A 13,552-nucleotide genomic window follows, 5' to 3' on the forward strand; every position below is an offset into this window, starting at 1 on the left:
CTGAGGATCAACCTATAGCTGCCAGCCCGCTCACCAAATAATATACAGCCAACAGTGAGGACTCTCATTCTTCTACGATCACGGAAGTGAATAAATCCCCGGAATCGCGACTAAACCTAATAATCCGTAGTGGAAATCGCTGCCCGTCGAGCATTGAAACGCGCTCTCCGATTGTGCAGTTTAAGTGCGCGAATTGCGGGGTAGTGCGCGGACGCGAGTGCGAGAGAGACAGTACGAGAGAGACAGAACGAGAGAGACAGAATCGAACGACACAAAAGGATATTTGAAACGGCACTATATTTACAGTTAATGTACAGAGATTGATACACGGCGATTGCGAGAAGTGCAATCGTAGCGCGATGCTTATTTATCAGCCGGAAGTGCGATAAGACAAAAGAAACTTTGTGGCGAACTGCGATCTATCAGCGCGAACGACTGGAAGACGAGAGAGAGATCGGGCGCCGAACGAACGGTTTTATCCCGCCGACCTTCGAGAAGGTTCCGAAAGCAACATCACCGAATTTGTGATTTTGTTTCTAAATAAATGGAATCTTCTCGAGAGTCGGAGGACGAAACCGTTTGTTTTCGACAATTTGTTTGTCACGGGACGGTTGCCCGTGACCGTTCAAACGGCGGGATACGTTCCGCGCGAGACGCGCGCAGCGGGGCGAGGTAGCGGGAGTACGCGCGTACGATTGGCGCACGAGCGAATGGCGCGGATAATCGCGGGTTATCTCTATCTTTCTCAGATCCGCAACATCCCGCCCGCCTCGTCGAGGTACTAGCGACGAAAAGTCTAGTATTTAATAGCTAGTGACTTATTGCTCCCGCGAACCGGGGTGTCGCACGCTGTCGCGAAATTGACAGCTGAGGTTAGGAGCCTCATGTGCAGTGTGGTGAGAGCGAGTCGATACAACGAGAGACCGAGATTTCACGACAAACAGTAAGTACGAACAGTTAACTATATTTACAATATCGGACGGAATAATTATGTACTCTAATTATTGAATTAATTTTACAGCTTATTTACAAGTGCGCGCGGAATCGCGACACGTGGGTTACGCGAGTGGCTCCGAATCCGCGGCGGCTGCCGTCGGCAGTGGTACAAGTTTAACCACTGGCCGGGTCAGCTCGCCGACGGAGGTGCGGACGTCCACCACGCGTACTCGTCCGTCCTCTCCCGGGTGGAGGCGCGTGACGCGAGCGAGTGGCCACCGACACGGTGGTGTGTTCTCGCCCTTTATGAGGCACAGCTGGCCTTCGAGCAGGGCCCCGCGAGTGGCCCACCACTTTGGCCGCGGGGTGAGACCCTGCAGATATTCGCGGGTCCATCGCTGCCAAAGGTGGTCCCGCATCTGCTGGAGGAGACGCCACCGACTCAGCCGATTGGACGCGGCGTCCAAGAGTGACGGCTCCGGGATGGCGAGAAGAGGGCCCCCCACCAAGAAGTGCCCTGGTGTCAGAGCGTCGAGGTCGTCCGGGTCGTCAGACAAGGCCTCGAGCGGCCTTGAATTGAGGCAAGCCTCAACCTCAGCGAGGAACGTGGAGAGTTCCTCGAAGGTTAATTTGGCCTCGCCGATGGTGCGACGCAAGTGGTGCTTGACGGCCTTTACGCCCGCCTCCCACAAGCCGCCGAAGTGAGGAGCCGACGGTGGATTGAAGCTCCACCGAACTCCGTCGTCTGCGAGGCGCCCGATGATGGCGTTGACCTCGCGACCAGCTGCCCTGAAGAGGTCCCTGAGTTGCCGGTCAGCGCCCACGAAGTTCGTGCCGCAGTCGCTATAAACGACCGAGCACAGTCCTCGACGCGACACGAACCGGCGGAAGGCAGCTAGGAAGGCCTCGGCGGAGTAGTCACTGACGACTTCCAGGTGTATAGCGCGGGAGCTGAAACAGATGAAGACTACCAAAAAACCTTTGTAGGCTTTGTGTCCGCGCCCTTTCGTCGTCCTGAGCCAGACAGGGCCGGCGAGGTCCACGCCAGTGTGCAAGAATGGACGACTCGGGGTGACACGTGTCCTCGGTAGGTCACCCATCCTCGGCTGTGGAGTGGCCGCCCGCCATCGCACGCAGGGAAGACAGCGATGAATGTGGCCGCGAACCAACTGGCGGGCTCGCGGTATCCAAAAGCGCCGCCGGATGTCACCCAGGGTGGCCTGGACGCCTCCATGTAGTGTGCGCCTGTGGGCGGCGTCGATCACCAGGTGAGTGATATGAGATTCCGGCGGTAGAATCATTGGGTGTCGTTGATCAGCGTCCAAAACCGAATGTTTCAGCCGCCCGCCAACCCGCAGGATGTCCTCGTGGTCGAGCGTGGGAGCCAGCTTGCGGAGCGGACTTCTGGCAGCTAGTGGTCTCTCGGCACGGATATCCCGCAGCTCCGGATGGAAGCTCAAGGCCTGAGCCACCCGGATCCAGCGAGACAGTGCGGCTTCTAGCTCGTCAGGCCTCAGAAACGTGGACGCGGCCTCAACGTCGGCAGGGCGGAGCTGTCGAGCCCGCCAGCGCCAAATCCAGGCTGACACGCGGAGTAGGCGGCGAAGGCTGGAGAATCGGCAAAGCTCCTCCGGTTCCCGTGCCTCGGTGATCACATGGCATCGTGGTGGCCGCTGTTCTGGCATTTCGGTCGCTTCCGAGAGCCCGACGTCCTTCGGCCAGGTGTCTGCAGGGTTGACGAGGTAGCCAGGCCCAGACCACCACAACGGGTGATGCAGCATTTCCCTAGGCGACAATCCCCGGGAGGCGCAGTCTGCGGGGTTCTCCTTGCCAGGTACGTGTCGCCATCTTGCATCCGGATTTTCTCGGTGGATTTCAGCGACACGATTGGCTACGTAGGTTGTCCATTTTGCAGGGTGCCCTCGTATCCAGCCGAGCGTGACCGTGGAGTCCGTCCAAAGGTGCACGGCAGACGTTTCCAAGCCCAAGACGAGTCGGACGTGTTCGGCCAGTTTGGCCAAGAGGGCCGCCCCGCAGAGTTCCAGGCGCGGAAGCGAGACACGCTTCAATGGCGCGACCTTGCTCTTGGCGACCACCAGGTTCACGGTCGATTGGTCGTCAGCCTCAGCCCTGAGGTAGACCACTGCGGCGTAGGCGCGTTCGGAGGCGTCGGAGAATCCGTGGAGTTCCAAGGAGCTGGATGGAGCGTCGCAGTGCAACCAACGTGGCACCCGGATGTCCTCGAGCAGGGGTAGCTCATTTTCAAGGCTAGTCCATACTGCGGTATCCTCTCTGGTCAACGGTGCGTCCCAATCCAGCTGCTGCAGCCAGGCGGATTGGATCAGCAGCTTAGCACGCACGAGGATCGGCGCCAGCCAGCCCAGTGGATCGAAGAGGCGTGCCGTCTGGGAGAGGACTGACCTTTTCGTTGGTGGAGCCGTTGGGCTCAGTCGTACCGACAGGGAGAAGACATCATCCCTTGGGTTCCAGCGGAGACCCAGTACCGAGTGTTCATGCGACGGCAGCCTGGCGCCCGTCGTGGTGCCCAATCGGTGTTCGAGCGGGATCCTCTTCAGGAGATGAGTGTCGTTGGCGGCCCACTTCCTGAGCGGAAAGCCGCCCGCCCCGCAGAGCGAGACTACCTGGTCCAATAGACGGCATGCTGCGTCCAGGTTGACTGCCCCGGTGAGAATGTCGTCCATGTATATATTATGGTAAAGCACGTCGGCGCCTAGCGGGAAGCGGTCGGCTTCGTCGCTCGCGAGTTGTCGTAACACGCGGATGGCGAGGTACGGAGCGCTCGCAAGGCCGTACGTGACCGTGTTCAGCTGATACTCTCTAACTTGACCCCCTTCTTCCCACAGGACCCGTTGCAAGTCTCGGTCGTCTGGATGGAGCAGTATCTGCCGATACATCATCTGCACGTCGGCGACGAAGACGTATTGGTGCCGCCGCCATCGAGTCAAGGTGTCGGCGAGCGGCGGCAACAGATTGGGTCCGGTGTGCAGGACGCTGTTGAGTGACGCTCCGGAGGCCGTGCGTGTGGAGCCGTTGAAGACAACGCGGATCTTAGTCTCAGTACCCGAACTTCGCAGCACCCCGTGATGCGGCAGAAAGCTGGTTCGATCACTTAACGAGGACGGCGTGACCTTGAACGGCGACATGTGGCCGAGCGTAATGTACTCGCTCATGAAGGCCCGGTACAGCAACCCGAAGTCGCGATCGCGGTCGAAACGGCGTCTCATCACGTCGAGGAGACGAGACGCGGCGCGGCGCGTGGAGCTGAGATCCGGAGGCTCCGAGCGAAGCGGGAGTCGCACTTGATAGCGACCGTCGGCAAGTCTTTCGTGAGTGCGCACGAAATGATCTTCGCACTCTTGTTCTTCGGTGGTCAGCGGCAGAACGGCGCGGGGAGGCTCTTCAGTCTCCCAGAAGCGGCGTACGAGTTCAGCGAGGTCCTCCATTGTGGAACACTGAAGTGACGACACGGGAGTCGCGGCGTGTCCGGACCCGACTACTCCTAGCAGTACCCAGCCGAAGCGAGTTAGCTGGGCACCGGGTTCAAGCGGTCTACCTCGGCGAAGACCCTCTGGCATGGCGAGGTCTAGGTCGTCAGCCCCGAGCAATAACTCCACGGAATCCTGGCCGTGATATTCCGGATCCGCGAGATCGAGGCCGTCTAGATGAGGCCACGAGTGAGCTCCGCCCTCTGAAGGTCCACTATACACAGAGAGACGCGGTAACACGAGCGGCGAGGCGGCGAGCGCGAAGTGCCCGTCGCGCGAGAAGACGGTGACACCGATCCGACCGCGAGAGACGCCCGTCTGAATGCCACCCACTCCGAAGATGGCCACGGAAGAAGGTGTTCGCGGTAAACGGAGCCGCTGAGCCAGTGATTCCGCGACCAACGAGGTCTCCGAACCCGGATCGATCAGAGCGCGCACGGCGTGGCGAGTACCCGCGCGATCAGCCACTAGGACGCGAGCGGTCGCTAGAAGAGCGGGTCCGCACTCCACGGGCGGTCGTTTCGCGACGTGGACCGCCACTGATGAAGCTGGTCCGGCTGTCAAGGCCGCGACCGTGAAGGCGTCGTGCAGCGTCGTGTGATGCTTTCCCGAGCACGTGCCACATACCTTTGATGACTTGCACTCAGCGAGCAGGTGGCGACCCAGGCAGTTCCAGCACCGCTGGTGAGTATTGATGACCTCTCGTTTTTCATGTACCGTCTTTTTCTTATATTGATCGCAATAGGCTATAAAGTGGTCCTTTTTACACAGGGGACAGCTGCGACTCGGATCGGACCCCTTGCTCCCCACGTGGCTGGTGCGAGCGGTGCGGCTGGATTTGTCCGGAGACTTGCTCGACGACCCTCCGGATGACCCCGTCTTTACTGTCTGCAGGACCTCCCACGTCATAAGCTGCTCCTGCAGGAACTCTCGGAGTTTGTCGTAGGATGGCGGTTCAGAAGACTTTCCGAGGGAGCTCTCCCACTCACGACGAGTCTCGGCATCCAGGAGCTCGACGACCAAATGCACGAAGAGGTCGGTGCAGTCGGAGATCGGACGCCCAATGCCCTTCAAAGCTCCAACGGTCGAGAGCACGCCATGGAAAAGCCGGCGGAACCCGTCGGTTGAAGGAGTCTTCATCCTTGGCAACGAGGTGAAGGCCGTCAGGTAAGATCTGACTAGGAGACGCTTGTTCTCAAAGTAGGAAGTTAACATATCCCATGCTTGCTCCAGGTTGTCCTCCATGGAAGGCAGGTTCCGGATCAGCTGTTCAGCATCGCCCTTGACGCTCGTTTTGAGATAGTGGAGCTGCTCTATCTTCGTCAAGGATGAATCTCCGAGGACCATCGAGTGAAACAGGTCTCGGTAAGCTGGCCAGTCCTCGAATTTGCCGCTGAACTGAGGCAAATTGATCCGCGGTAAGGTTCTGCGCGACGGCGCGGTTTCGCGGGACCGGTCGCACAGTTCGGCTTCCGTCGGCTTGGTAAGCCTTCCTTCAAGCTCAGCAAGCTCGGAGCGCTGCGTGTAATATGCCGTTTCGACCTTGCTGAGGAGATCGTCGGTCGTGTAGTCATCTTTCTTGATCTCCTTCCAGAAGGTGGCGCGAATCTCCTCATGCTGTTCCATGAATTTCGCCCACTTGTCGTCCAAGAGGCGAATCGCGGCGTGGATGGTGTGGACGTTCAGCTTGGCCGTCCCGATCTTCTTCAGGTTGTCCACGCTGCGCAGTATGCGCGCGTGCAACTCATGCTGAGCGTCGATCATCTGATCCAGCTCCATTTTCTGGCACAGGTCACGGCACGCACTCGGACACGAAGAACACTCACCTCGACGGCGAAAACTCACAGCTGCCGGACGCGACGAAGACGCGAGTATCCGGCTCGAAGGACCAGAAAATGTGCAGTTTAAGTGCGCGAATTGCGGGGTAGTGCGCGGACGCGAGTGCGAGAGAGACAGTACGAGAGAGACAGAACGAGAGAGACAGAATCGAACGACACAAAAGGATATTTGAAACGGCACTATATTTACAGTTAATGTACAGAGATTGATACACGGCGATTGCGAGAAGTGCAATCGTAGCGCGATGCTTATTTATCAGCCGGAAGTGCGATAAGACAAAAGAAACTTTGTGGCGAACTGCGATCTATCAGCGCGAACGACTGGAAGACGAGAGAGAGATCGGGCGCCGAACGAACGGTTTTATCCCGCCGACCTTCGAGAAGGTTCCGAAAGCAACATCACCGAATTTGTGATTTTGTTTCTAAATAAATGGAATCTTCTCGAGAGTCGGAGGACGAAACCGTTTGTTTTCGACAATTTGTTTGTCACGGGACGGTTGCCCGTGACCGTTCAAACGGCGGGATACGTTCCGCGCGAGACGCGCGCAGCGGGGCGAGGTAGCGGGAGTACGCGCGTGCGATTGGCGCACGAGCGAATGGCGCGGATAATCGCGGGTTATCTCTATCTTTCTCAGATCCGCAACACCGATTGAAACGGGACGATCAAAAGCCAACGCGAATCCTCAACCGCCTCATAGCACAGCACTACGACCTGCACGATTCGCAGGAGTTCCGAGAGCGCTTTCTATCGTCAGGTCCTAAACGAAACCGCTCCTCCTTCTTCTCCTCTCCGTCCCGAGGTCATCGACCTCACTGACGAGTCGAATTTCATATCAACGTTACACACACACTCATATATAATTGTTTATACATGTCCACAAATTCAAATGTCTAATTCTCCGAATATTATTAAGATTTTATTTTTTGAATAAATGATAATTATTTACATTACGCGAATTTAAAGTCTTATTTAAACCCCTGTGTTCCTTCCTATATCCCCCGAGATCGCACAAGGTCCTATCCCGTGTAAAAGGGATTTAATTCCCTTACCGAAAAGGACCGACGAACGGATCCCTGAGATAAGCCAGGTAAAAGCGACTATCCAGTCGTTGACCTGCAAAGGGGCTAGACAGTCCGTTCGACCCGAAATCACTCCGATTTCGGGAAAACGCTGTTACGACCTTCGAGCGGCCTTTCCTTCGTGCAGGCCAGGACGTAACAATATATTCATGCTATTTATTAATATAGGTATACTTAATTTTGCAAAAAAATCAAATTTAAGCAGTAAAATATATATATATATGTATATACAGGGTGTCCCATTTTAATCTCCTCATGCAAATATCTCGAAATATTTGGAAGATATGGAAAAATGTGTCAGACAAAAGTTGTAGGACTTGAAGGGGGACAGATGATGAAAATATGGACTTGACCTTGAGTGACCTATTGAAGGTCAGGTCAAGGTCATCGATGGGGTGGACTTCCGAATATGACCCACGCCCGATTGCTATGAATTTTTGTAGAAACATTGTAGTTAAAATACTTTAATCTTAATTCTCGGATCTTTATGTAATTTTCAATTTATCATTTCATTTATTTTAACTTCTATTTCTGCGAAAGTCGTGCATCGGCTCGGCTTCCCGAGCGAATATGTTTACGTTTTTTCCGCATCTCGAGCGTCTTGCCGCGCGTCTCGCAGCACCTCGCAACTGTAAATCAGCAGTTCGGCATTATAACGTTCGCGTCCTTGACATACATATTTTTCGCCGAAATCCTGTTCAGTTCGCTATCGACAGCTGTCTAGCAAACATCTCGTTTACGATAACTTTTTGTGCTCTGTTTTTCTCGCGATTATTCATTGTAATCGATTCTATCTCAAATAAAAGATTTGTTGTCTATTACAAATAGTCGATCTCTTCATCTCAGTGCATTTCATCAACGATATCACCGATAATTTCGAACACGTAATAACATTTTTGGTCCTTCGAGCCGGATACTATTTCGATCTCTCGGACAATTCGTGGCGTTCGGCAATACTCTCGCTGGAGTCTCGCTTTCGCAAGACTCTTCCTCTCTTATTGTCAGTGCTCTACATCGCATTATCACGGTGAAGTGATATATCTCACAACTGCATTCGCGGTTCTCAAACTCATTCGATCTGTGTAACCGTTAAACTTTCAAGTTCAACAACAAGTGCTTGTGACCTTTCGTGAACTCACCTTCAAAATGGCAACATTCGGAGCAGTCATCGAGAAACAAAACCATTTCTACGGTCTAATCGCTCGTGCCTTTGAAAACACGAAAAAACTTGGAGCGGAGAAAATCAACCGATTTTCCCTTGAAACTCGATTGCAAACTCTCGAAGGAAATTGGGAGAAATTTCAAGGTAACCACGACAAACTCATAGGCAGCCTCACCGACGAAATGCGTAAGCATCCATATTTTGCTGACGACCTTTATGCGAAATGTGAGGACTCGTATTATGACTCAAAGTCCTGTCTATTACAAGCTCGTGAACCTTTTCTCGAAAAACCTAAAGACGCGAACGACTCTATTAAGTCTCACGACCCGCATTCCGGATCGTGTCGTTCATTGCCAAAAATCAGCCTACCAAAATTCTCCGGTGATTACCATGATTGGCCGTCGATTGGCGATTTATTTCACTCGATGATCGGGTCGAATCGAGATATATCGTGCGTCGAGAAGCTGCATTATCTGAAGGCTCAAACGAGCGGAGAAGCAGCTCGATATCTCGCTAACATACCGGTGACCGCAGAAAACTTTTCGCGCGCCTGGCAAGCGGTCACTTCGCGTTACGAAAATCGTCGCATCCTCGTCACTACCTATCTCGATCGTATCTTCGACTTAAAACCGCTGACTCAGAAATCAAGCTCAGATCTCAAGATCTTGCTATCAACCGTTAAAGAATCTCTTGGCGCCTTGCAAGCACTCGGTGCGCCTACGGAATATTGGGACATCCTTATCGTCTATGTCGTCACTCGGCGTCTCGATTCACACACCTTGGAAGCTTGGGAGCTCGAACACGGAACCTCCAACGAACTCGCTTCATTCGCAGAGCTCGAACTTTTCCTCGAAGGACGTATTCGAGCTTTGGAAACCGTGCAGTCGCTCCTCGAAATCAGTGAACGCCTCATCGAAGTCGAACACCAAGGTCAAATCTGCCGCTCGCACTCATGCCACCGCTGTCAATAATTCGAAGTGTTCGTTCTGTAGCGCTGCTCATTACATCGCTTCATGTTCAGATTTCGCGTCCAAACCTCTCAGTGACCGACAGGAATTCGTCAACCGCAAGAATCTGTGTTTTAACTGTCTTGGAGCTCATCGTCTCAGTGAATGCCGCACATTAAAACGATGTCGGCACTGCAAAGCACAACATCATACGCTGCTCCACCGCGAAGTCGTATCTTCACCCGTTGCAGCGACTTCTACGAGCACTTCAGGGACATCGAGCGCGTCAACAACGGTACCATCCAACGCTCCAGTGATTCAGTCGCATCACGCAGCAGTTTCGTTCGAGCGTCCGCAAGTATTACTTGCAACAGCAAGCATGACGCTAGTCGCTGCGCATGGCGAAAACGTCAAACGTTCGCGCACTGTTGGATCAAGGATCCGAAGTTTCACTAATCCGAGAGTCACTGGTTCAATTACTCCGACTTCCACGCGGTCGTGCCTCGGTGCCCATTATCAGCGTCGGCGCTCAGCACGTCGGCTCCACTCGAGGTGTCGTCTCGCTACGACTTCGATCGCACATTGATTCATCCATCGAAGTCAACGTCTCCGCGTTCATCCTGCCTCGTGTCACCGGACGAATTCCAGCACAGGCCGTGGTAACGACATCGTGGACTCATCTAGCCGACTTGCCGTTAGCCGATCCAGACTTTGCTGTACCCGGCTCAATCGACATCATCCTGGGCGCAGATGTCTATGGATCTCTGTTGTGCGGATCTATTAAGCGCGGACCTTCAACCGTCCCCGTCGCTCAAGAGACATTCGGATGGATCGTTTCCGGACCTGCAAACTCGTCTTCCTCTTCTTCTCGCCCGGTCTCGTTCTCCATTCAATCTACCACAGACATCGATCTCCACAACGAACTTCAGAGATTCTGGCTGCAAGAAGAAGTCGCGTCAACAGCCTCCACTCATTTGAGTCCAGACGAGCTCGAATGCGAGAAACACTTTCGCGAAACGCACTCTCGAGACAGCACCGGGAGATATATCGTTCGTCTGCCATTCCGCTCAACTCACAAGACCTTGGGAGAACCTCGATACGCAGCGAATCGTTTGCTCGAAAGGGTCCGCCATAGGATACAGCAAAATCCATCCTTCGGCAAGCTCTACGTTGACTTCATGACGGAATACGAAGACTTAAGACACATGCAGCTGACAGAAAATCATCAAGGTCATATTACTCCAGTTTATCTGCCTCATCATGGGGTTCTTCGCGAATCCAGTTCCACGACGAAGCTAAGAGTCGTCTTCAATGGCTCATCGCGCACTACCACCGGCGTGTCATTTAATGATTGCCTTCACGCAGGACCGAAGCTGCAACAAGATCTCGATGCCGTTCTTCTTCGCTGGCGAACTTACGCTTTCGTCTTCGCTGCCGATATTCAGAAGATGTATCGGCAGATTGTAATTCACCACGAGGATCGAGATCATCAACGAATACTCTGGAGTGAAGTCGGAGCTCCTCGAGATTATCAATTGTGTACCGTGACCTACGGCCTCACCTGTGCTCCGTACCTCGCGCTTCGAGTAATTCATCAGCTTGCCTCCGATGAAGAACACGATTATCCGCAAGCGGCCAAGATCTTACGCAGGGAAACTTATGTGGATGACATCCTTTCCGGTGCTGATTCTCCGCAAGAAGCTCAAGCCAAAGCCGCTCAACTAATCCGACTTCTCATGGCGGGCGGCTTCAGCTTGCAAAAATGGGCATCAAACGACGACGCCATTCTCTCGGACATCTCACCGTTCTCTGAGCTACCTTCCACTCGGGAACTCCCGACCGAAGCTCGCACTCTCGGGCTCGCTTGGCATCCTACGAACGACACCTTTAGATTTCACGTGAGTCAATCTGATCTTCCAGTTACACTCACAAAACGATCCGCATTGTCTCGAGTCGCGCAACTCTTCGACCCTCTTGGATGGATCGCTCCAATCACCATTGTAGGCAAGATATTTATTCAACGGCTCTGAAAATCGCAAGTCGGATGGGACCCATTGCCTGCCTCTCTAGCTCAAGAATGGTTCACCTTTGACGAGGGCTTGAAAGGCCTGGCAGAGCTTTCAATTCCTCGCTGGATCGGTACTTCTTCGTCTGTAAAAGGGATCGAACTCCATGGATTCTCCGACGCTTCCCAGGACGCACTCGGTGCTGCTCTATACATCCGAACGTTCCACGATTACGCAAACGCCAAGGTCGAACTCCTCGCAGCCAAGAGCAAAGTCGCTCCCGTCAAGCGACAAACTATTCCTAGATTGGAACTCTCAGCTGCTGTTTTGTTAGCTCGCCTACTTGCTCGAGTTCGAGATCTCCTCGAATATCAGCGGGTGTCTGTCCATCTCTGGACCGACTCCAGTGTCAGTCTCGCATGGATCAAAGGTCATCCGTCAAGGTGGAAGGAATTCGTTTCCAATAGAGTGGCCGCTATTCAGGAGCTAGCTCCCGATGCTCGCTGGCATCATGTCGCAGGAGTGGACAATCCCGCCGACTGCTTATCGCGAGGTCTCTCTCCGCATCAACTTCATCATCATCACCTTTGGTGGCACGGCCCATCGTGGCTTCAAGGTCCCTCGGTTGGATGGCCGGCCGGAACTCCTTCTATCGAGTCATCCATCGACCTTGAAGAGCGCCCGAAGAATTCGATCCACGTCTCAATGGTAAGAGCAACACCTGACTATTGGGACTTACTAGATCGATATTCGCAGCTCAACCGTCTACTTCGCATTACGGCATGGATCATGCGCGCGACGTCTCGCTTCAAGGGCCTCAAGCTCCCGTCCACCTTGGGATTGACAGCGGACGAACTCCTCAACGCCCGATCATTCTGGTTAAAGGAAACACAGAGGATGTACTTTGGCCAGGAATTGGACCTCTGCTCTCGGAAATCTGTTCTTTGTCGCTCCCATCCACTTCTCAAGCTAACGCCATTCGTCGACTCAGACGGCATTCTTCGCGTCGGCGGACGCCTCAAAAATTCATTATTGGATTTAGACAGCAAGCATCCAGCCATATTGCCTCGCGACTCTTCCTTCTCACGTCTTATAATTTCAGACATCCATCAGCAGACACTTCATGGCGGAGTGCAAGTCGTGCTGGCAACGTTGAGGCAACAATACTGGATCATCGGCGGTCGCATCCCCGTCAGCGCTTTCATTCGTCGATGCATCCGATGCACTCGACATCGCGCCGCCACCGCCAGAGAGATGATGGGATCGCTGCCAAAGTCTCGCGTGACACCAACGCGCCCATTTTTTCATTCCGGCGTGGATTATGCCGGTCCTTTCACTCTTCGCACCTGGACGCGCCTCTCGGAATTACAAGGGCTATCTGATCGTGTTCGTCTGCTTCGCCACATCATCAGTCCACCTCGAACTTGCTTCAGACTACTCAACTCAAGGATTCATCGCTGCTTACCGACGATTCATCAGCAGACGCGGCCGATGTAGTATAATCACGAGCGATTGCGGAACGAATCTTGTCGGCGCCGATGCGGAACTCCGACGGTTATTCCATTCCGCGTCTAAGGAGACTGCCGAACTATCTCATCTTCTAGCGGTCGACGGCACTACGTGGAAGTTCAATCCTCCCTCAGCTCCACACTTCGGTGGTAAATGGGAAGCAGCGGTGAAATCTACCAAGTTTCACCTTCGACGCGTCATTGGCGACTCCGTCCTCACGTACGAGGAATTCAGTACACTTCTTGTACAGATCGAGGCAGTTTTGAATTCGCGACCACTTTCCGCGCTTTCTGACGATCCAGCCGATGTCTCCGCGTTAACTCCCGCTCACTTTCTCGTGGGCGAATCTCTCATTGTCATTCCGGAACCATCATTAACCGAAACGCCGATCTCACGCTTATCACGGTGGCAACTACTCCGTCAGATGCTCGAACGATTTTGGATTCGCTGGTCGACCGAGTATCTTCAGCGTCTACAGACTCGAAATAAGTGGCAGCAGTCCTCTAATTCAATCGCGATCGGTTCTCTCGTCTTAATTCTCGATGAGCGATATCCACCGTCGAAGTGA

The 13,552-nt window shown here is 53.8% G+C and overlaps 3 protein-coding genes across 3 annotated transcripts; 2 read left to right on the top strand and 1 right to left on the bottom strand.

Annotated features, from left to right (window-relative positions):
- Nucleotides 1-1,058: 1,058 nt before the first annotated feature.
- Nucleotides 1,059-6,221, bottom strand: LOC145940260 (uncharacterized). The gene has a single exon (XM_083045174.1). The coding sequence runs from the start codon at nt 6,219-6,221 to the stop codon at nt 1,059-1,061; it is 5,163 nt and encodes a 1,720-aa protein (XP_082901300.1).
- A 2,285-nt stretch (nt 6,222-8,506) lies between these two features.
- On the top strand, nt 8,507-9,493 carry LOC145940261 (uncharacterized). The gene has a single exon (XM_083045175.1). The coding sequence runs from the start codon at nt 8,507-8,509 to the stop codon at nt 9,491-9,493; it is 987 nt and encodes a 328-aa protein (XP_082901301.1).
- Nucleotides 9,494-9,867: 374 nt separating this feature from the next.
- LOC145940262 (uncharacterized) lies at nt 9,868-13,552 on the top strand. The gene is made up of 3 exons (XM_083045176.1): nt 9,868-11,473; nt 11,540-12,802; nt 12,909-13,552. The coding sequence occupies exons 1-3, from the start codon at nt 9,868-9,870 to the stop codon at nt 13,550-13,552; spliced, it is 3,513 nt and encodes a 1,170-aa protein (XP_082901302.1).

This window comes from Prenolepis imparis, unplaced genomic scaffold (genome assembly GCF_030444845.1).
Source record: "Prenolepis imparis isolate NDT839.2.m4 unplaced genomic scaffold, iyPreImpa1.0 SCAF_9, whole genome shotgun sequence".
Classification (NCBI taxonomy): Eukaryota; Metazoa; Arthropoda; class Insecta; order Hymenoptera; family Formicidae; genus Prenolepis; species Prenolepis imparis.

What these genes read in the sequence shown, in the direction of transcription:
- LOC145940260 (XM_083045174.1), bottom strand. Translation starts at nt 6,221, where the DNA reads ATGGAGCTGGATCAGATGATCGACGCTCAGCATGAGTTGCACGCGCGC.
- LOC145940261 (XM_083045175.1), top strand. Translation starts at nt 8,507, where the DNA reads ATGGCAACATTCGGAGCAGTCATCGAGAAACAAAACCATTTCTACGGT.
- LOC145940262 (XM_083045176.1), top strand. Translation starts at nt 9,868, where the DNA reads ATGGCGAAAACGTCAAACGTTCGCGCACTGTTGGATCAAGGATCCGAA. An exon ending in CGCTCCAATCACCATTGTAG is followed by an intron (nt 11,474 to 11,539) that starts GCAAGATATTTA and finishes CTGCCTCTCTAG; the next exon opens with CTCAAGAATGGTTCACCTTT. An exon ending in TTCCGGCGTGGATTATGCCG is followed by an intron (nt 12,803 to 12,908) that starts GTCCTTTCACTC and finishes AACTTGCTTCAG; the next exon opens with ACTACTCAACTCAAGGATTC.